The sequence below is a fragment of the Macaca nemestrina genome, chromosome 5, assembly GCF_043159975.1.
Source record: "Macaca nemestrina isolate mMacNem1 chromosome 5, mMacNem.hap1, whole genome shotgun sequence".
In the NCBI taxonomy this organism is placed as follows: domain Eukaryota; kingdom Metazoa; phylum Chordata; class Mammalia; order Primates; family Cercopithecidae; genus Macaca; species Macaca nemestrina.
The window spans coordinates 41266540-41290931 of NC_092129.1; the positions used below are offsets into that span (position 1 = coordinate 41266540).

General features: G+C 41.1%; 1 protein-coding gene across 16 annotated transcripts in view; it reads right to left on the reverse strand.

Annotated features, from left to right (window-relative positions):
• The window catches only part of LOC105465673 (microtubule associated protein 7), a 215723-nt gene that overhangs the window by 170579 nt on the left and 20752 nt on the right, over nucleotides 1-24392 (reverse strand). For 4 of the 16 annotated variants that reach the window (XM_071096509.1, XM_071096510.1, XM_011714234.2 and 1 more), the window contains exons 1-2: nucleotides 18406-18618; nucleotides 17840-17979 (exon numbers count right to left, since the gene is read on the reverse strand). The exons of 4 other annotated variants lie outside the window; for them this stretch is intronic. In XM_071096509.1, the coding sequence (XP_070952610.1) occupies nucleotides 17840-17972 (133 nt within the window). In that variant the 5' untranslated portion in view covers nucleotides 17973-17979; nucleotides 18406-18618. 8 more of the 16 variants (XM_071096512.1, XM_011714248.3, XM_071096511.1 and 5 more) reach the window with 5 other exon arrangements.

Below are 24392 nucleotides of genomic sequence, written 5' to 3' on the forward strand. Positions count from 1 at the left end.
AAATGCTAAATGCTGTAGACTGGTCCAGGATGAACCATCAGTCGCAACTCAGAATGGTTTTCCTATTTATTTTTTGTTTTAACATTCACACTAAAATATTACAGTAAAGTTTGAAGATAAAATACACTAAAGAAAAACTGAAATAGGAAATGTACCTACTCATTAAAGTGTATGTAATCTTGGAAGAAACCAAATCCAGGATACTGGGAATGACTATGTAGGTTTCACTACAAATGATTATGGCAGTAACTGTCAGAAGAATGGAATTCACGAAACACCATTTAATGCCATTTAAGTCCTGAATTAAAGCTCTGCTTTCAAAACACATCACCTGAAAGAGTAATGGACTTATTCTTTAACTTTGTTCTCCTAAAGTAAAACTATATAGACCAGCAATTATATTAACTCTCTTATGAAGCATCTGTAGTTATAATGGCCCACAATAAATAACCAAGAAATCCTCAGATGGGGCCGGAGCATTCAATTTGCTCCTCTCGATAACACTTCACCAAAAAACTATGCCACTAGCCACATGACTGCAATTACCTTTGACACTCAGGAGTTAGTGAAATCCAGTGTCAGTGGCCAACAGTCCTTTTTAAACATTTACCTCTTCCTTCTTCAAAATCATATCAAATGAAAACAAAGTTCCTCATTCTTCTATTTCCTGTTGAATTTTAAATTAGAATAATACAGGCTATATGTCTTTCCACCTATTTTCTCCTTCTAGTCAAGAGAGTAAATTATGATGTAGAAGTTACTTTTTTTTTTTAAGTTTTTTTGTAAAGATGTGTCTTGCTATGTTGCCCAGGCTGGTTTCAAACTCTTCGCCTCAAGTAATCCTCCCACCTGAGCCTCCCAAAGTGCTAGGATTATAGGCATATGTCACTGCACCCAGTCTGGTTTTGTTGTTTGTTGTTTGTTTTGCTTTGTTTGAGACAGGGTCCAATTCTGTTGCACAGGCTGGAGTGCAGGGGCATGATTACAGCTCACTGCAGCCTCAATCTCCCAGACTCAAGCAATCCTTTCACCTCAGCATTCTGAGTTAGCTGGGAATACATACGTGCACCACCATGCCGAGCTATTTTTTAATTTTGCAGAAGTGGGATACCGCTATGTTGCCCAGGCTGGTGTTGAACTTCTGGGCTCAAGAGATCCTCCTGCCTCTACCTCCCAAAGCACTGGATTACAGGCATGAGCTACAGTGCCCTGCCTGGAAGCTAATTTAAAACATCCTCAATATTCACAGCAAATATTAGATGTTAAGAGTGAGGTACCGGCTTGGTGCGGTGGCTCATGCCTGTAATCCCTTTGGAGGCCGAGGCAGGTGGATCACCTGAGGTTAGGAGTTCGAGAGCCTGACTAACATGGTGAAACCCTGTCTCTACTAAGAATACAAAAACCAACTGGGTGTGATGGCGTGTGTCTGTAGTCCCAGCTACTCGGGAAGCTGAGACAAGAGAATTGCTTGAACCCAGGAGGCGGAGGTTGCAGTGAGCCAAAATCGCGCCACTGTACTTCCAGCCTGGTCGAAAGAGTAAGATACGGTAGACAAGATGGGGTGAGCACCCCTGTGATGCGATTTGACAACTGGCCAGCAGCAAATTGGGCTCAGCTGATGGTGAGAGAATAAGAAAGGAGAAACGACCCAAGCAGCTGTTTTTTAGGAGTCTCACAGTAACATTTAACAGACCTAAAGAAGAAACAGGAGGCTATGAGGGGACACTCGAGCCTGCAAGGAAGGCCCAGGCATCATTGCAAGTGCATCTTTGAAATGGCTACCCATGAGTTCCAGGCTTGACAAAACGCCAGTGAGTGGGAAGGAGGACTCATAACTGTAAGAACACAGGGGGTTCAGAAGCCTGGGGGTGGTGGAGAGGATGAAGGTTCAGAAGGTGTGAGGCTTTTCTTCAAGTAGGAGGATGAGCTCACACACGGCAGTCCACCCTCATCGCTGGTTTTGCTTTCTGCATTCTGAGTTACCTGCATTCAACTACAGTCTGAAAACAGGTGAGTACAATACAGTAAGATATTTTGGGAGCGACCATACTCACGTAACTTTTATTACAGTACATTGCTATATTATATTTCATTATTGTTGTTAATCTCTTACTGTGTCTAATTTATAAATTAAACTGTATCAGAGGTATGCATAGAAAAAACATAGTATATACATATAGGGATCAGTACCATCTGAGGTTTCAGGCATCCACTGGGGCTCTTACAAGGGTAAGTGGGAGACTACTGCATATGGAAACATCTAGCATAGGGTAGGCAGCAAATCATTGTTTGCTGAATCTGAAGTCTGTGGGTACCTAGGGGAATTTCTGAGTTCATGATATCATAGGTGGTGTGGAAACAAGTCCCAGCATAAACCCACACAGCTGGCTGAATGAAGTTCAAGTGAAGGTCATGCAGCATCAAAGTAGATGTGTATGTCCCTGAAACTTATGGCAGTGGAGTAAGAATAATTTTGAAATTACTTAGATTGTGAGAAAGTTTTGCTGATGATTAGAAATGTTGATATAAGAGGTCAGTTTGAAGTTCCATTCAAAATTCATACTAATTTTAATGTCATAGTATTCTAAACTACTAGATGGGTAAGGGGAAGTTATAGGATTCTGAACAATACCATAAAGAATTAGGATTTTCTACTGTGCTGTCACAGAAGAATCAGAGGTAGCAAATTCATAAAAAGAAAGTTTGATTCCCCAAGCAAGCCCAGGGTGAAAACCCAGAGTGCTGAGGTTTTGAATCCTCATATCGCAGTTGCCATTTTGCATCTTTACAGCGCTGAATGTAAGGTGTGCACCAGGAACTGTCTACCCACAAAGAACCTGTTTTTCTGGGCCTTAAAAAAAAAAAAAAAAACAAAGGCAGATGCAGAGATGGTATTATAAAAGAGAAGCATAAAAGGAAACTTGTGAGGGTGGCTTAATGAGATGCACTGAATAGGTGGAGAACCAGAGGGAATGTGGCTAGGTACACAGTGGACTTTGTTAAATTAGCAGCAGCTCCAGTTCACTTTCCAAGATATTTCCTAATCCACAGAGCGGCAGGTGGGAGTGGGGGACACTATTAGTCTAGAGCTCAGTGGGAGTTTAAAACACTAAGGATTTATGTATGCAAGTTCTCCCTGGCTTACACTTAATATGGTCATGATAAGTGAATTTCAACTGTGCAAAAGGAAAGAAAATACTTATAATACTTCAAACATGGCTGTAATGAGGATATGCCACAAACTCGAAATGAACATTTTATAATAAGCTCTGGCAGTTCAAGGAAAGATGATGGTAGAAGGTGCTTCTGGAATGGTCTAGCATTGGAATTTTATCCAAGTAAGCCACTGCAGACTGTCCAAGCCAATGTCCTGGCCGAAAACAAACAAGTCATCCCTGCATGAAGGCTAGTGGACAAAGGTCATTAATACAAAAGTCACTGTCATTATCACCAGGCAGGGTGGCAACTGATCTGATATCTCCAGGCCTTTGCTAGATTCAGAACAAAGTCCTGGACCCTGGAATGTTTGAAGGCCTAGACAGACTGCCTCTTCAGCTGTGCTGTCTCATTCTCTGGCCGGCAGGGCCACAGTGTGCTGCCTCCAATCGGTTATCTCACGAGGAACCAGATTTGGGCTTCTGCCATCTGGCTTAGCACCCATGGACTAAGAGGTCTTGAATCAGCACCTAGAAATAATTTCCTTCAAGTTCCACAGAACAGCTCAACAGAAAAACAGAACTGTTTCCGTGGGAAAAGTAAATACCACAGTTTCTAAGACTATTATGGATGTAAAAAATTGTTGGATGTATTCTTGTCAACTTTTTATCTAGGTTGTGACACCTGTTCATGTAATGAAGATTCAGGAAGCCTCAACAAAGCATACATCAGTATACTGCCGATTCAGTTCCAGACTACCCCAATAAAGCAAATATTGCAATAAAGCAAGTCACACACATTTTTTTTTGTTTCACAGTGCATACAAAAGTTATGTTTTCATTACACTGTAGTCTATTAAGTGTGCAACATTATGTCCTAAAACAGTGTATATAACTTCATTAAAAACTACTTGATTTGCTAAAAAATGCAAAGAATCATTGGAGCCTTTAGTGAGTTGTAATCTTTCTGCTGGTGGAGGGTCTTGCTTCCATGTTGATGGCTGCTGACTGATAAGGATGGTGGTCACTGAAGGTTGGGGTGCTGTGGCAATTTATTTCCTTTTTTTTTTGAAAGGGTCTCACTCTGTTGCCCAGGCTGCAGTGCAGTAACACAACCACAGGTCACTGCAGTCTTGACCTCTCAGGTTCAAACGATCCTTCTTCATCAGCCTCTCAACTTGCTAGGACTATAGGCTTGTGATACCACACCCAGCTAGGTTTTTTTTTTTTTTTTTTTTTTTTGGGTAGAGGCAGGGTCTCACTGTGTTGCCCAGTCTGGTCTCAAACCCCTGGGTTCAAGTGATCCTCCTGCCTCTGCCTCTCAAAGCACTGGGATTATAGGCATGAGCCACTGCACCCAGTTGCAGCATCTTAAAGTAAGATAGCAAGGAAATTTGCCAAGTCCATGAACTCTTCCTTTCATGAAAGATTTATTTCTCTATTGTATGCGATATTGTTTGATAGCATTTCATCCACAGAACTTTTTTCAAAAATGGACTCTATCCTCTCAAACCCTGCTGCTGCTTTATCAACTAAGCTTATGTAATATTCTAAATCCTTTGTCATTTCAACAATGTTCACAGCATCTTCACCATGAGTATATTCCATCTCAAGACACCACTTACTTTGTTCATCCATAAGAAGAAACTAATCTGTTCAAGTGTTATCATGGAATTGCAGCACGTCAGTCACATCTTCAGGCTCTACTTCTAATTCCAGTTCTCTTGCCATTTCCACCACATCTGCACTTACTTCCTCTACCGAAGTCTTAAACCTCTCAAAGTCATTCATGAAGGTTGGAATCAACTGCCTCCAAACACCTGTTAATGTTGATATTTTGAGTTTTGTATGGTAGACACACCAACAGTGATAATGTGACCTAAGTACACCCTGAGAATGACCCTGTATGGCAGAGGCACCTCAATGTGTATTCAGAAGTCTGAGCTAAGGAATCCAGAAGTGACCAACTCAGAGATCCATTCCTTGTCCATGAGGAACACCTGAGGCCCAGATGCATCCTGTGGAACATGGGCCATACAGGGGATCACAGCCCATTGTTTTGGGTTAAATGAGGTTTGCCAGGTGGAAGTTGCTAGGGGGAGGGTGTTAAGTGAAAATATTATATAAGCTGTATGTGTTCTGCAAGTGGTGGTGGTGGTTTCGCCCAGTCTGCCACCACTGGACTCTCTCACCTGTATGTAAGTCCCCAGTAACACCCATGTCTCATTCGCTGGCTCTGGGTCTCTTCTTCAGCCTCTTCAACCGGGTGCCATCACCACTGGAGTCAACAGGGGTTTGGCAACCAACCTGCCTCCACATATCACGGGTTCACGCCATTCTCCTGCCTCAGCCTCCCAAGTAGCTGGGACTATAGGCACCTGCCACCACGCCCGGCTAATTTTTTGCATTTTTAGTAGAGACTGGGTTTCACCGTGTTAGCCAGGATGGTCTCGAGCTCCTGACTTCGTGATCCGCCCGCCTCAGCCTCCCAAAGTGCTGGGAGAACATTAAGAACAAATGTTCTTAATGGCATCTGCCATGGTGAATCCTTTCCAGAAGGTTTTCAATTTTCTTTGCCCAGATCCATCAGAGGAATCACTATCTATGGCAACCATAACCTTACAAAATATATTTAATTGATAAGACTTGGAAGTCAAAATTATTCCTTGATCCATGGACTACAAAATGGATGCTGTGATGGCAGGCATGAAAACAACATTAAGCTCCTTGTGGCTGGGTATAGTGGCTCATGCCTGTAATCCCAGCATGTTGGGAAACCAAGGCAAGTGAATCATTTGAGGTCAGGAGTTCGAGACTAGCCTGGCCAACATGAGACACTGTCTCCACTAAAAATACAAAAAGTTGGCCAGGTGTGGTGGTGTACGCCTGTAATCTCAGCTACTTGGGAGGCTGAGGCAGGAGAATCACTTGAACACAGGAGGCAGAGGTTATAGTGAGCTGAGATCACTGCACTCCAGCCTGGGTGACAGAGCAAGACTCTGTCTCAAAAAAAAAAAAAAAAAAAAGAAAGAAAGAAAGGAAAAAGAAAACAACATTAACCTTCTTTGTCCACCTCCATCAGAGTTCTTGGGTGACCTGGTACATTGTCAATGAGCAGTAATATTTTGAAAGAATTTTTTTCTTCTAAGCAGTGGGTCTCAATAGTGGGCTTAAAATAGTCAGTACACCATGCTATAAACAGACGTGCTGTCATCCAGGCTTTGTTTTTCCACTGACAGAGCACACATAGAGTAGATTTAGCATAATTCTTAAGGGTCTTAGAATTTTCAGAATGGCAAATAAGCATTGGCTTCAACTCCAAGTCAATGATTGCAATGACCCAGCTGTATTATCCCCTAACAAGAGATTCAGCCTATCCTTTGAAGCCAGGCATTGACTTTGACTCTCTGGTTATCAACATCCTAGATGGCATCTTCTTCCAACAGAAGGCTATTTCATCTCCATTGAAACTCTGTTGTTTAGTGTCACCTTCATCAATTACCTTAGCAAGATCTGGATAACTTGCTGCAGCTTCCCCATCAGCACTTGCTGCTTCACCTTGTGCTTTTATGTTACGGAGACAAGTTTCTTTCCTTAAACCTCATGACCATCCTCTGCTAGTTTCAAACTTTTTTTCTGCAGTTCCCTCACCTCTCGGCCTTCACCAAATTGAAGAGAGTTAGGGTCCTTGTTCTGGATTAAGCTTTGGCTTAATGAACATGTGGCTGGTTTGATCTTCTATCCAGACCACTGGAACCTTCTCTGTATCAGCATTCAGGATATTTCGCTTTCTTATCGTTTGTGTGTTTGCCAGGGTAGCACTTTTCGCTTCCTTTAAGAACTTTTCCTCTGCATTCACATCTTGGCTGTTTGGCGCAAGAGGCCTAGCTCTCAGCCTATCTAGGCTTTCAACATGCCTTCCCTCACTAGGCTTAATCATTTCTAGCTTCTGATTTAAAGTGAGAGGCATGTAATTCTTCACCTGAACACTTAGATTAGGGACCATTGTAAAGTTATTAGTTAACTTCATTTCAAAATTGTCGTGTCTCAAAGAATAGAGAGGCCTGAGGAGAGGGAGACAGACAGAAATGGCTTGGTTGGTGGAGTAGTCAGAACACACACAATATTTGTTAAGTGGCTCATGCCTGTAATCCCAGCACTTTGGGAAGTCGAGGTGGGATGATCACCTGAGGTCAGTAGTTTGAGATCAGACTGGCCAATATGGTATCATGATAACAACGAAAAAGTTTGAAATATTGCAAGAATTACCAATATGTGATGCAGAGATGAGAAGTAGGCACATGCTATTGGAAAAATAGTGCCAACTGACTTGCTTGATATAGGGTTGCCACAAACCTTCAATTTGTAAAAAAATGCAGTATCTGTGAAGCACAATAAAAGAAAGTATGTGCATACTAGACTCTGTATTAGGTGCTGGGGGCACAGTGTGAATCTGACAGACATATTCACTGCTTTCTGGAAGCTCTGTCTAGTTGAGAAGACAGACAATAAACAACAACTCAGCAAACACTTAATACACAATTTGCCTGGAGTAAGAAACGGCCTAGAATCTGAGACTAGCTTGGTCTGGGGACATCCTTAGGGAAATGACAAATTGTTTTTTCTTTTTTTTGAGACACGGTCTCACTCTGCTGTCCAGGCTAGAGTATAGTGCTACGATCATGGCTCACTGCAGTCTCGACCTCCTTGGGCTCAGGGGATTCTCCCACCTCAGTCTCTGGAGTAGCTGAGACCACAGGCGCACACCACCACACCTGGCTGATTTTTGTATTTTTTGTAGAGTCTCTGTTGCCAGGGCCGTTCTTGAACTCCCAGGCTCAAATGATCCTCCCACTCTGACCTCCCAAAGCACTGGAATTAGAGGCATAAGCCACCATGCCTGGCAAAGGAAATGACATTTAAACTGAAGGACAAGTAGGTGTTGACCAGGTAGAGTGAAGTGGAAAGAGGAGAAGCAGCAGAAGTACATACCAGGTAGAGGGAAGAGCTCCAAGCGAGACATAATCTACCGTACCAGGACACAGATCCGCTGGCATATATAGGTTCAATTATAGCAGCAAATAACATTTAATTTGAGGCTTTCTCCACCATAAGTGTTCATAGCACTTACTTCTGAGTGACTAGAGAACAAAACGAGACTAGCACAGAGAAACAAGAAGTACTGAAAGAAAAGATGGCTAATCATACTTAGAATAAGAAGTCTTGGTGCTGAAAATAAGTATGTGAAAATAAGCCTGCATAAAATAAGCCTGGATACATTTGGCATCCTCAGTGTAAGCATCCATAATCTCAACCACTGGCAGAAACCTGTCCACTAGCCTAAGACATTGCCATCAAGCAACTCACATACATGCACATGAGCGCACACGCACACCCCACATCAGAAGGAAAAAAAAACCCTTGCCAAAAAAAAAAAAAAAAATCCTTTTGAATTGGGTTTTAAAATGGCAGACGATCACTGCTATTGTTCCCTGATTAAGGCAGATCAGAGGTTTCCATTAATCCCAAGGAATAACAGGTACACTCCCTTAATCATATTTAAAATAACAAATGAGGTGATTTGACATAATGGCAATGTATTTCCTTCATTTAACACAACAAAATTACAGGGTACTGCATGAGCAATCTACCTGGCAGCTAGGACTTCTGATCCACATGAGCAAACACAGAACAAGGACCAGTCACATACGCCTATGGCAGGAAAGTGACTAAAACGACACAAGAAAGGGGGCAGCCTTCCTAGAAATTTTCACTCACAAGCAAGTTAAGGAAAGAAATTAGATTAGGGAGAATATCTCTACAAAAAGAGACTGGTTAAGGTCTGGCACAGAGAAGCATGATGGTGTTTCCACCAGGCCATTCTCCCAACAGAACATGTCAGTAGAAGTTATCAGAAAATGTGAGACATTTGGTTATAAATTACCAATGTTATAATTGTCATATAATGAGCTCCAATTATTTTCCAGAGAATAAGGTAAGTGCTATGTATTCTCTCTAATACTCGCCATCACCTGTGAGCATGATTTTATTCATCTCATTTCACAGATGAGAATCTGAGGCTTAGAAAGTTTAAATATTAATAACAGTAATGTGCATACTTCCACATGTAGCACTTTTTCTATCACTTTTTTCTAAGCACTTTTTTCACAGTTTCTCACACCAAATATAGCCTGGATTTCTAATAACTGTGGCAAACTTGGACCTGTGGCCACTCACTACTAGTGAACATGCTGAAACTTTCCTAGTATCCTGTTTTCCCACTATGTAAACTGATATCCCTGAGAGTGGCTGGTTCTCAATTTCTATAGTTCTACATCGGGGCTCAGAGACGACAACTGGTTTATAAGGGGGTAACTTCTCTCAAAGTTGCATTTTTACTTAGATCTTAAGCTACATTATTTGGGAAGTTTTTAAAAGGGGCTAATAGAGATTCCAACTCTCCTCTCTCCTGCCCAGCTCCAAGACACCTCTTGGTCATGCACTCAGCTAGTGACCTTGAAAGCAATCCTATTAGGAGTACAGAGGTGGCTCGAGCCTCCATACTGTTGTTCTCAATAATGATTTTAGAATGGCAGACTCTGCTGAATCTTGGTATTTTAATATATTTTTACTACTTTATTAGGCCTGCAACTTTAACTTAGAATGAATCTAGTCCCCCAAACCATATATATTCAAGATCAAAACTGTTAAGATAATTTTTCTTGGTCTATATTCCTGAACGTCATTCCCACTCCACACTAGACCTGGGATTGTAAATTCTTTGGAATCCAGAAAGATTCTATGAGAATTTTCTTACTAACAAACCAATGCTGGGCAGATAGCCTGGAAAAACAAAACAAAAAAACAAAAAAACCCTGCATTTTACAGTTGGCATAAATGTCAAACGATGCTCTGGTAAATATTTCAAACAGTGCCTTATGTCCATCTGTGACACACTTTGGGCCTCTGCATCTGAGTCTGGGGTATAACGGGGCATGACTTATCTTCTGAATTGGCAAATCTAGAACATAAACTTAACATAACATATGGAAGGTGCAACATAAAGTGGGTTTTTCCTAAATGTCTAGATGATCTGAGAATTAAGATGGAGTCTCTCGGTAAAATCATTTTCATTGCTGTTAAGTTTCTGCTAAATGAAAAACATAGTCAAGGTGCCTGGAGCCACCTGGATAATTTCTGTAACAACAAATTAAAGTTGCTCTTGGAGACACACGGATGTTAATGGAAATGGACATTCAATTCAAACTCAGACTATAATCTTTTAATAAATAATATCTAAGAGTTATCAGCCAGGAGGCTCTAAGCAAATACTTAATTGTGTTTGGTTCCTGTGATTGGAGGAGTCAGCTCTTTTAGCTCCATCAATTATAGCTCTGGAAACAGGCACACAATTTTTCAGTCTTTTAGTTTTATATAGCAAGCAAATTACATTTTATATTGTACCTCACTATACAAAAACTTTCGATAACCAAACACAGGTTAAATCATGTTCCTCTTGTACACAGTAATGTATGTGGTAATTCTTACTTATATAACACAGAATGCCTAGGAACAGCTGTATTCTTTTACTCAATAGTTACAGAGAATCCAATGAGTACAAGACATACATTAGATGATGTGATCCTTGCTCCATCCCCTATTATTTTTATATAAATATTTTGAATAAATATTACATTTAAGATCTCTTCAGCAAATAAAACTTTATGCCAATCAATTTGACCTCAAGATTTCCTCCTCAAAATAAGGATCTTTGATACCATTGTTCTAAAATATATTTTTGCCTCCCTAGCTGTTAAATTTTACAGCTAAAACCATTTGCCTAGCCCTAAAATGCCACACATAAGGACACTGGGAAGACAATGGTGCAAGCCTCACAGAACAAAAGAGAAAAAGAAACAAGCAAATGTATGAGAATGATTCTATAGAGGCATTCACATTTCTTATTCTAAGACTCCTCTTGGAAAACAAAAAGATTCATAACTTAGAAAAGGACATTACAGTTGCTAGATCATCACCTATCCGATAGGAATATAAATGATAAACACTAGATTATATTTCATTTGGAAACCTTAACTGGAGGAAATTCTACCTTTATGGTGGAAAAGCCAAAAGAAGAGAAGTCACTGCAGGCTCCAGAAATACACATTTTAACAAAGTGGGGGTGGGGGAGTACAGTTTCTCAGAACCACTGTGTCCTGATCTCAAGGAGAAGTTGTATTTCTTTACAATTTAATCTACGATTAGCTAACAAAAGGGACAGAAAGCATTATTAACCTTGATATTCACAAAGTGGTCAATTAATAGCACCTTATAACTATATACCTTTGTTTTTCCACCAAAGAAAAATGAATAGCATGACAGAAAACAACAAAACAGGGCTGGGTGCAGTGGCTCACTCCTGCAATCCCAGCACTTTGGGACATCAAGGTGTGGGGATCACCTGAGCCCAGGAGTTGGAGACCAGCCAAGGCAACAAAGCGAGACCCCACCTCTACAAATTAAAAGAAAAAAAACAGCCAAGTGTGGTGGTGTGCACCTCTAGTTGCAAGCTACTTGGAAGGCTGAGGAGGATCACTTGAGCCCAGGAGTTCAAAGTTGCAGTGAGCCATAATCGTACCACTGCACGTCAGCCTGAAAGACAGAGCAAGAGTTTGCCTCCCTCAAAAAAAAAAAAAAAAAAAAAAAAAAAAAGGAGGAGAAGAAGACAAAGAGATAATCTCTGTTATACTATTAAACAAATGCAGTTGGATAGAGAACAATATGATTAATGTATCAAACACAGAATTGTCTCTTTCCAAGTAGTTACCTTGAAAGGACAATTCTAATGCTATCAACATTTCTTAGAATTCCTATATTATGAAGACCTTCAGAGTCTGTAAAAGTTATTTTAAGTGTTAAGTTTGCCTTTGTTTCATAATGTTCCATGTACTCTGGAAGGTACAGGGTATAAAAAGGATGAGTCCTGGCCCTTACAAAGCTTACAGTGTTTGTAGGAAGGAAGGGCATGGATGCGTGCATGGATGATTTCATTACACTGAAGTAAGTAAGTGTCAGGGCTGAAGTCAGTACAGGACTTACAGTGCCGAAGGAACACAGTGAGGGGCTGCCCTTTGTGCCAGGAATGAGGAGGCTGGGAGCAAGAGAGGCGGTTTCCTGGACATGGCACCAAAGGAAAGTCTGGAGAAGATGCCATGTGATCTGATTCTACAGAGTAAGTCAGAGTTACCCAAATGAGGAAGAAAGATGAGGAAAATGGACAGATGAGCATGAGTAGGACACAGAGGCATGCAAGAACATGATGGAGCAGGCAAATGCAACAAGCACTTTGGTGCTGCTGGAGCACAAAGTGCAAAGAGTGGCAAGAAAGAAGATGAAGAGGGAAAAAGGGACCAGCTGGCAGGTAGTCTAGGTGCCATGCTAAGGGGCTTGGACTATTCCTTAGGTCAGGGGTCACAAAAGCAATGACTACGGTAATGCAGATAACTGAGGCAGGCCATGTAATGTATATTCTAGAAGAGGGGCACTGCAGCACGCATGACCTGTCTCTAGCTATGGTGACACCTGCTACTTCGCTCCAGCTGATGACTGCTGGGAAGACGACAAGAGTGGCTGTGTCTTCCAATTTTTCAAGGGAAGCTGAAATCCAGATTAGGAAAAAATCAGTTTCTAAATGTTGACTCATAAACACCTGCAGGAGACAAATAAACATAGCTATAGACTAAATATGGCTTAAAGACTGCTAGTCAAGACCTCTGTTTCACTGAGAAGTTTATTTCTAATACACAGATATTCCCATTGGAAAGATGTCATAGAGGCATGCTATGGAGGATGGGTTGGAAAGAGGAAAGATTGAAAGCAGGAAGACCATGATCCACCTAGAGAGTGATGAGTCTTTCGTCTTTTGAGGGAGATGATAATTTTGATAAAATCAAGTAAAAGTCATTTAGAGTCAAGTCTCATGAGTAAATTTAGTATTAGAGCTGCACATCAATCAGGTTTTATATAAAAACAAGACAGGAGTATAAAGTCAATCAGATGACTGCTTTAGGCAGTTCACAGAATGAGTCAGGAGACCATTACAAAGCAGAAGTTGTAAAATATATTGTGTAATAGTTATGAAGCCTCTAGAAGTGTCTATCTGCAGGTAAACATTGTGTGGATGTCTAGCTTCTATAATGACATTTAAAAGATGCTTTGCCCATTACTCTCTGCTCCCGCCTTTAAGGTCTGAGGTCTTCAACCTCAGCCAGACATTTGGGATGGGAGAGGAGTCTATATCCCTTAAACGCTCTGTTTCAGATTAAAATCTTGAGGCCAATGTCTTCACAGTTGGCACATACTTAACATTTCCACCACTCTCATCCTCTTCCCTTCCTGACTTCAATTTATACTCTTGCATTATTTGTACATATTTTTCTTCCTGCACTTCTGAGCAGAAACCATGTCAATTATCTTTGCATTACTTCCAAAAAACCCCAGCAGAGCAATCTGCCACAGAGTGAGCATTTAACAAATGCTGGTTTAGGAGGAAAACGCCTTATTACTTAATAATCACTGTGCTCAGCAAAATTCACCATAAGGCAGGTTTGCCTTGAGACCTATCCAAGGGCATTTAGTTACTGCAGCACCTAAACAGTCTCTCCTAAGCCAGTCCTGAAGTCAGCATTACAAGGAGGCTTGAGGTTCTGAGGTATAAGAGCATCAGCATAAGCCCAGCTTGCTCCCAGTGACTATTTAATTACTATGGTAATAACAGTCAGGTATGTAAAACATTACACTCCTACTGATTACATGGAAGAGTAATCACTTCTTCAAGAATTATCTAGTCTGCCATCTAAACAAACTATTGCCACCCCACCAGATAACTATGAAGCCACCACAGAAACCCAGATGGTAATCTCCACGCTCACTCTTACTGAGTTATTTGATGTTTGCCCAACAGTATGGTACCTGAAAAGATGGTACTCATCATTAGCCAGGATAATCCTGAACAGAAACATTCAACTCATCAAATTTAGATGGTAAACTTCTTTACTACCAGTTTAAAAAAAAAGATACTAAGCATGAAAACCAGGTTTGGATACCAGGTTTGGGTCTGGTTGGCAGATTAGGCCATGGGGTGGGAAAAGTTTCTGATTGTGTATCATAACAGTCACACACAAAATATAATCTGTATGTCATCTTGCTATGATGCTTTGGGAATAACTGATTTAGAAAATAAGAGAGGGCCAAGCACAGTGACTCACGCCTGTAATCCCAGCCCTTTGGGAAGCCAAGACAGGAGGATCACTTGAAGACAGGAGTTCAGGATCACCTGGGCAACACAGCAAGATCCCATCCCTACAAAAAACTTTTTAAAAAATTACTTGGGTGTGGTGGCATGTGCCTGTAATTCCAGCTATTAAGGAGGTTGAGGCAGGAGGATCACTTGAGCCCAGGAGTTGGAGGCTACAGTGAGCTATGATCGTGCCACTGGACTCCAGCTTGGGTAACAGGGCAAGACCCTGTCTCTAAAGAAAAAATAAAAATAAAAAGGAGAAAAAAAAAAAGAGTCCATTAAAAGGTGCAACAAATGATACAGGCAACTAGTGACTGGTAATAATAATAATAATCAGAACAGTGCAACAACATTTAAGTGGAAAAGGAAAAATGGAATTATCTACACATCCAGTTTTCTGTGTTCTCATGCAGTAAAGAGGCTGTCTGCTTCTTGATGTTCTTTTTTTTTTTTTTTTTTTTTTAGATGGAGTCTCGCTCTGTCGCCCAGGCTGGAGTGCAGTGGCCGGATCTCAGCTCACTGCAAGCTCTGCCTCCCGGGTTTACGCCATTCTCCTGCCTCAGCCTCCCGAGTAGCTGGGACTACAGGCACCCACCACCTCGCCCGGCTAATTTTTTGTATTTTTTAGTAGAGACGGGGTTTCACCGTGTTAGCCAGGATGGTCTCGATCTCCTGACCTCGTGATCCGCCCGTCTCGGCCTCCCAAAGTGCTGGGATTACAGGCTTGAGCCACCGCGCCCGGCAATGTTCTTCTTAATAACCACATTCATTTCAGGACCCAACCATATCCAATACCAGGAAGCAGTAAGGACGAACAAACCAGAGAAGACACAAATTCAGAACGTAACAGCTCTACAGACTAGAACTGTGTTGTCCAATAAGGTAGTCACATGTGGCTATTTAACTAAAATTTTGTTTCTCAGTTGCACTAGCTGTATTTCAAGCTCTGCAGCTGTGGCTAATGGCTATTGTATTAGACAGTGCATATACAGAACATTTCCATCATTTTCCATGGAACAAAGCTGGACTACAAAGTGAATATTCCTATTGTTAAGATGGACCCAATGAAAAATTCAGTCAAAGCCAATAATTTTATTCACTGAGCATAATTAGAGATGCCCAGGGTTATCTGGTTATTTTATTGAATGTGTCACAGAGACAACTGATGATCCACAGAAAGTTTGGACATCCTTATCAGCACAGGATTGTTTTTCTCAGTCTTCCTCCAATACCCACCTTTGCCCTCCCCACCACTGTGGGCAGGGATAGAAAGAAAAATGGTAGGGGGTCAGAAACTCCCTGATTAAGTCTCTCTTATCCAAGAACCTACATAAATTGCCAAAAATAAATAGGTTTTTAGAAGCATCTTCTTTCCTCCCCTTTCTCTTCCTTTTTAAAAAAATACTAAAAGGCAACTGAACAAAACAACAACAGGAGACAGGAAGAGGTATTCAAGAAAATTATTAAGAAGAGGACAGGGTGCGGTGGCTCACGTCTGTAATCCCAGCACTTTGGGAGGCCGAGGTGGGAGGATCACAAGGTCAGGAGTTTGAGACCAGCCTGTCCAATAATGGCAAAACCCCGTCTCTACTAAAAATACAAAACAAATTAGCTGGGCGTGGTGGCGGGTGGCTGTAATCCCAGCTACTCGGGAGGCTGAGGCAGGAGAATTGCTTGAACCTGGAAGGCAGAGGTTGCAGTGAACTCAGATTGCGCCACTGCACTCCAGCCTGGGCAACAGAGCAAGACTCCACCTCGAAAAGAAAAGAAAATTATTAAGAATAAAATGGATGGTTATCCTAAGTTACTGCCAAAGATACGCAAGGAAAAGTACCACAAATCAAGAATGTTTCCAAAAATACTCCATGGGAACAATTCAACAAATCCACATTAATTTTAAAAGTTACCAACTTTTCAGAGGCAAAATGATTTGCCGCTAAAAATTTAAAGTCCTTAGTTTTCATCCAGAGCAACACACTCTGGTTCAACGATCTAATTCACAGGCAAATAAAAGAATCACATTAAGTCACCTTCCAGTCATAGCATCATTTGAATTCTGAGGTCATTTGGTTCTCAGACAGGAGCCTGGTCTGATAGTAAATAAAAGTCAACTACAGTGCTAAGATTCTACTTATTAGAACAACTACAGTGCTAAGATTCTACTTATTAGAACTTTCCTTTCATAAAAAGGAAGTAATATGCTTTTGGATCTGATGTAGACAGTTTCAATTACATTTAAGAAAAGCAAAGAAAGATTCATTCAAGAACCAGGAAAAAGAAAACCAGGAGTCCTCAGACACTGGATTCCATTTAACACTCTTCACTTTATCATTGCTTAAATATTTGCTTTCTACTTTGTGACGCTACCTCTCTGCCATCACAGAAGAAAATTTGATATCTCAGTGACAGAATAATTTAAGTGCATGCTAAAATTTAATCAGCACATAAAAGCAAGAAAACTCATAACCCATCTGTTTAAGAACAGTTTATATATTTTGGGGAAGGGGAAGCAAGACTTAGGATGCTGGAAAACATAAAACAAAGGCCTTAAAGCCCCTTTTTCAAAAATGCCTGATGTTGCTGTCTCTGGCTGATAATTACAGCCCTGGGAGGGCAGCTGTGAGACAATGCTGACGATGATGCAGTACACAGGCCCTCAAGAAGCTGGCAAGCTGCTGCTACCTTTCACCCCGTGAAAGAACAACACAAGGGTCAGACTTCCCTTTTCTGTACCCTGTGCGTTTCAACTGCCATACACGCATTCAGTGACAAAGTTATCATCAGAAGTTATACAACCTCATGATCTGCTCCCTGCTCCCTAGCTTCACCCTCCACATTCGCCCTCAATGTTTGCTGTGCCCCTCTTTACTCTCGGCATTTTAGTAGGCATTTTAGTATAGAAAGAGAAGTGACATTTTGACCCTTTGCCTAGAAAAGGTTGCACTCTTGAGTCACTTTAACTCATCCCTTTAAAGCAGAAACTCACTTCATTAAAGTAAGCAAAAATTATCTGAGGCACCTAAGGAAGGTGGGGAGATGTTCATTTAAACCTTGATAACTCAGTATTTTCTCCTCTTGATGAGGACAGAGTGACTGGTCACTGTTGAAGTGAGCATGGGAAAAATTAAAGATCTCTAGGCCAAGAAAGTAGCTTAAGTCAAAAAAGGCAACTGATCTGAAATATACCAAATCTACAAAAACTGTTTCCCATTTCATGCATACACAGCCCTACCGAGGGTATAAACACTACCAGCAAACCGTGCTAGGAGGTCACAAGCACTCCCTGGAGCATGCACGAGCAGCACAGTTTATAAAACGTTCTTTAGGCAGTGTGGGAGACAAGGGCTGGATCCGGCTCCGACCAAATGATGGAGCTAATGCATACCTTTCGGTCTTCTGGAATTTCCATTCTTTTGCTGTTCGTCTTCCTCATTAATGGTGAATAAACCAAGGGGAATTGGCCTTGCATTGGTCTTCTTCAGTCTCTCGTGTCGGAGAGCTGTAGCTGATCCAGGCATACCGCTGCTACTTGTTTTTTTTTTTTTTAATTATTATTATATTAAAAATATATGCTTATGTAATTGCAGCTCCCAGGAAGCTGCTAGTTCCTAAGCTGCCTGTTCATTTGAGCACTTGTAATAGATCCCCTATGGGTAAACAGTTTGCAAACAGCTGACAGACAGTACCAGCCACTTGGCAACTGAGGCCCTGCAGTTCCCCTCACCTAGCAGCAGCTTCCCCACCTCCCCTACCAGCCCCCTCCCACTGACTCCCCGACAGGCACATGCGCTGGTGATTGCTCGGGCGCATGCATGCGCGCGCGCGCGCGCGCGCGCGCGCGCACACACACACACACACACACACACACACACACACACACACACACACACACTTTCCAGAAAAGCCCTACTAAAGACACGCAGGGTCTGGTGCCTCCCACCACTGCCTAACCTGTTCAATCAGCTTCTTCCTGCTGCAGCACCTTTTCCCAGTCTTCTTCCTGCTACCGCACAGTAAAATATTCAGCTCACAGCAGAGGGGAAAATATGATACGCTGCCGTTAACAGTTGCCCTGACAACCCTGACATATCCTAATCAAGGAGGGCGGAGAGCAGCTCCATCTCCCCAGCTGAGAAGTGGCAGCTTGCAGGATGCTGGGTTCTGGGAACTCACCAGCAGAGGGTTACTGCGTGAGGCCGCTGGGCAGCTCCCTCTTCCTCTCAGAGGCAGAGCAGCAGGATGGGAGGAGAAAGAGTTTTGCTTGCACAAGCAGCAGTAGACTCCTCAGTATGGAGAGAGAGGCCTGAGGAAGAAAGGCTTTTTCTTCTTTTCTGGGCCAGGTTGTCTATCGTAACGTTTGCAAGCCCCTGGATGAATGAAGGCATGGCTGGTACCCACAGAGCAGCTCCCTTTACTTTCCTGACATTCTTACCACCCCAGAGCATGTATAAAAACAGGGTTGGCAGCACTGATCACGAGGGCCACCAGTGCCATGTCCCTGAAACCCTCCAGGGAAGACAGGCAAGGGAAGAATTATGCTGGCTCCCACTAGAGATCACAATGTGGAGTGTCTCCTCTGCAACTGAAGTTTCAAGGACAGAACCTATACTCGGGAATTCTCCAAAGGAGAAAAACCTGCCTCTATTACACCCAGCACACCCCCCAACCTCAGTCCCCACCACTCTGGGCAGTCACTACCAGCGGTGCTGAGCGATGCTCAACACTTGACCCAATTTTAGTTCTTTCTGGATCGTTTTCTTCAAAGCACAGAATCATGTGATTATTGTTTTCTCCTGAAATAAGCTATCTCACTTTAAGACTCTTCACTTCTAGACTGCTTAAAATGTATGCTGTCTCCAAAAAGAATTTACAATAAATGACATTAAAACGCGCCAACCCCCAAATTAAGAAAAAAAATTTGTTGCTTTTGCGTTTTAATAAAAATCAAGTCTGCTTAGCAAGTCAAAAGCAATCCTCCCACTCCCAAATTACTCCCTTACTTTTTCTCAGTACTTAAACCTACTTATCCAAGAGAGGACCCAAGGGAGTCTAAGACAAGTAAAATATCCTCTCTAAATCTCTTGTGTGAAACAGTAACTTTGGACAAATCACTTAACTCTCTCGGTGCCTCCATTTTCTCTGTAAAATTGGGGTGATGACTATCATTTACCTTATGGGATTAGGGTGAGGATTAAATGAGTGTGGTGCCAGCAACGTGAAGTGCTTAATAAATACCAACTATTATTATACTTTATAATAGTTTGCTGTAACTAGTCCATTTTTTGCTTTGTAATTATTTTCAAGGTGTTTCCAGTTCAACTATCAACGCTATCAGGAAGTACTTCTTCGTATCTACTCTTACTGTCCAGCATGGTGCTGGGGGATGTACTAAATGGCGAGCAAACACATGCTGAAAAAAATAAATGAATCTTCAGAACTTTTTCCCTCCACAGGCTGGTGGATTTAATTAAGTTCACATGTATTTATTAGATCTCTGGCATGAAGAAACGCAGGAAATTTCAGTTTTAGAGTTTATTTTAAATTGTGTCAATCTGTGCAGTGGGTCTTTGGAATAAAAGAGAATGGAGTTTTGGAGCTGAATGGGCCTGAGAAAACAAGGGAGTTAGCATCATTTTACATGCGAGGAAGCCAAATCTCATGAAGTGAATGAAATTCCTTGCCTAGGTCAAATGTTAGTTGGCGCCAAGTCTACAATTAAAATTTAGACCACCTTCCTCCTAGTCCAGTGCTTCTCCTGATGACGAATGCTTGACCCAGATGTTTTTGAATCCTAGATCTCTCTCTAACTTATGTGGAGATGGAAGGAAAGGGAGGAGGCATGCCTCCAATATTCAAGATCTTATTAAGAAATAAAAAAATGAATACAAATTGTAAATGTAACATACTTCCATAATTTTCTATATTTATAAACTTTTATTCTTGAATGAGACATTTGTTATTTCCTATTATTTTTCTTTAATCAGATGATCAATAAACATAGGTGTAATATACATCAATATCATACTATTTGTGAAATGAAAATATTTTCAAATCCACATTAACTTCTTTCCTCTACTTCAAGAGAATCAGGTCAGTATGTACAATAGCAAAAGCATAACAAAACAAAAAAGCAAAAGAATAACAAAAAAACCCACATATAAAATAAGCATACTTGAAATTACCTTTTGGTAAAGAAAATGAAAATCTATGTCTTAAGCAAATGACTAATTTCATTTAGAAATGTTTGTCACCCAAATACAGCTTACACTTTCCAAATAAAGCTAGCTGCTGCTCTAATAACTAACAGATCATCTCCACCGAGTCAAGATGCTCCCATCCTGCTGTCTTGTAAATCCTGCCTCCAACATCAACTAGCTGCATCACTGTCACAAAAAAGCAAACACCACAGATCAAATAATAATAATAAAGGATTTTCTTCCTCCCCTTATAAAGGACACATTTTTCACTTAAGACTAAATTCATTTGAGATTAGTTTCTTAAATGTTCACACCCAAACTTTAATGGATATAGGGTTAGCTCTTGGGGAATTCCAGGAATACTGTGGCTTGGCCCCTGTGGGGATGTGAGTACCATCTTCTCCCAATTCCCTTTGACGTTCTGATCCAAAACAAAGGCAAATACGGAAAGGGGTATGGTGAGACCTTAAATTTAAATATCTGCCAAAGTAAAATAAACACTACTCTGAATTCCTGAACTCTTTAGAGACGGAGTCTCGCTGTTGCCAGGTTGGAGTACAGTGGCACAATCTCGGCTCCCTGCAACCTCCGCCTCCTGGGTTCAAGTGATTCTCCTGCCTCAGCCTCCTGAGTAGCTGTGATTACAGGCATCCACCACCAAGCCCGGCTACATTTTTTTTTGTATTTTTAGTAGAGATGGGGTTTCACTGTGTTGGCCAGGCTGGTCTTTGACTCCTGACCTCAGGTGATCCACCCACCTCGGCCTCTCAAAGTGCTGGGATTATAGGTATGAGCCACCGCGCCCAGCCCCCTGAACTCTTCTCCAGCACTAAGGAGCATTTTCAATTAGATGTGGTACAAGTATCCTTGCACGTCACATGCAGATATAGAGGCTTTTAAATCAGTCCCCATGGGAAATGGGCATGCAGCTCTCCAATAGTCAGTCAGGTTTTGCAATTACTTTGTTTAAATCATTAAAGTGACAAATGTTGTATTAATAGAGACTTTGTACAAATTTGAGAGAAATGAGACACTGCCTCGTGCAACAGAGTTGATTTTACAACTAGATTGGCTTTACATTGTGTAAAAATATTCTGTGGTATAATTTTAAAATGTATTCACATGTATAGGTAAAAACACTACCACTCAGCTACTATAATTAAAACGGTCCCACAGGCCCCTGAGCAACTGCAGGCCCCACCTGCTTAGTCCACAATAAATTTATGTCTTTTTGTCCTCCTACCCTGGCTGGTTGGCATCTCTGGCCTATGTCCAACCTGTGAGTTGGATGAATATGAAACAGAGTCAAACCTGCTGATCGTTGGGGAAGTAAGCTCATGAGTTGGGCCTAGCTGTCACAATGTTATATAAAAGACTAACATGTAGTCACATGCATACACATACACACACATAGAATCAGCTTTCTGTTCACATTTATGCTTCCTAGACTCCTGTGACCATAAAGTTGGAAAACAGCACACTCCATGAATGAATCCAAGAAATCTGCTTAACCAGTGAGAAACAAATCTAAAATTTTCCTTTCTAAAAGCCCAGTGAGCTTTACGAAAACATTATTGAAAGAAAAAAGAGCCTAATTTGTACTATTCAAGGGCTAGAGCTGAAAACATAAATTATTACTGCGGATTGAATGGTCTGTCACCAGTAAATTACAAGTTCCATGTATGTATAAGTTATTTACTTTTCATCAGGGTCCAGAAGTTCTAAAATTCTTTTCCACATTTCTACATTCGAGGAGATGGTTAATTCTTCAAAACTCCCAGACTTCAGTAATCTTTTAAGTATTTAATGCACCTCCCCAAGATAAACTGCAATTTACTTCTAGCAGGAGTTTTAACAATATTTTTATGCAACTTAAAACCTATGCATGATTTTGAAAATGACAAAGCCAACACAGGTTGACATGGAATCAAACAACCACTAAGGAACAAAGGTTCCCATTTGGTTCTTTGCCACTCTATTCTTAAAGTTAAAGGGCGGTCTCAGAGTTTCCTAGAATTACGCCACTTACTGATGGCTTTTGTGACGATAAAGGCACAACATTCTGCCATCTTGCAGCATCATGCATAGCGTCAAAGAGGCTGGATAAAGAAATACTGCACAAAGAAGTATCAGCCCTTTGAAAGGAAAAGGCAGATTTGCTTTAATCTTCTTTATTTGACCATTTTTTGTTAACGGGCATATAAGAAAAACAGTAAATACTGCCCTAGTAGTGGTGATGCCATCAGCCAGAAGTACAAGGTCCCTGTGGTGCCTTTTTATAACATTTCTATAAATCTTCACTGCAAAACACTTCATGGAGCCTACAGAGTCCATTTTCCCACGTCTGCTCTATCATAAACAAATTTCAAACTCTAGGGATTCATTTATACAAATGTGAGGTGTGGATACTAAGCTTTAAAACCCTTTCCTAAACATTAGGTGTGAAATGCCACATTAAACCTTAATCCAGTAGCACATATTAGAGTGCCTCTCAGCCCTCGTATTCATTACTCTCATTGATACTACTTCATTAATGTGCACCACATGAACTTCTGAATTACTTGATAAAGTTAAAGGTGCAAAGATATCCTCTCCCCTCACGATAATTAGGCTAAGAAATCCAGTTTTATAGATTCCAAATGAGGCAAAGAAATCAATCTCTGAGTTCAACAGAAGATTCATACAGATGCCTGGACTGTGTTTCTGTAAGTTACCTAATTCACTGAGGGTCTGTGAGCAGTTTAATTTAGTGTTTAGTTTTATTGTTGAGCCACACCATTAGAAAGATAAGAAAATGAAACTATGGTTCCTTGCCTTGCTTTGCTTTAGGAGTAGTAAAATCATGTCAAAGATGCCAGATGGGGTGCTTTGGGGCATGCCATCAGAGGGGATACAGAGCCAAAGGCATAATGTTTTCACCAAACAGAGGCAGTGGGGAGCCACTGAAGGGTATTGACAGCTAAATGTGTGATCCAGACAGGCCAGGATGAACTTGCAGTGAGAAAGAGAGACAGGACAGAGACTAGTTATGTAACTACTTCGTCCAAGTGGAGAAAAGGGATCAAATGGTGGCCATAGGGATAGACATAAAAACAGGAATATGAGAATCAATCATGTTTGTGTTTTTTAACAGACATCCCTCTAGCAGTGTGAAAAACTTATCCATAGGCTTGAACGTGAATACCAAGCTCCTGCAATAGTCCAGATGAAAGATGGAGAAGTGGGCAATGGAAAGAAAGGTAGTTAATGTTTTTATTAAAGATTAATATGACAACAAGTGCTTTATATCCATAGATAAAAGAAAACTAAGAGATGGATAGACTAAGGTCCAAAATGATCTCAAAGAATGAAATAATGAGCTATACTTAGACAGGATACAGCCTATTCAGTTTATTCCTACTGAATAGGCTATATTCTTATTAATTCAGTAGGAATAAACAGGAACATCTCTTTTTATATTTAAAAAAAGTTCAACTGGACAGGTATAAAATGAAGACCTACCCAAGCTGCACCAGAAACAAGGAGAGCACTTGGACAACAAGCTCACTAAACATCATCAGCGCACTGAGGAAGTAAAAACCCTAACAGTGTCACAGCGGAATCGGCAGACACCAGCGTGCCTAATAGAAGACAAGCGTTCTCTGTTTTCTGGTCCTCATACCACATGGTACTCGCAAGATATTTGAAATAGGATGATAAATGAGAACACATTCAGAAGAGAGTGACCCAGGACTTATCATA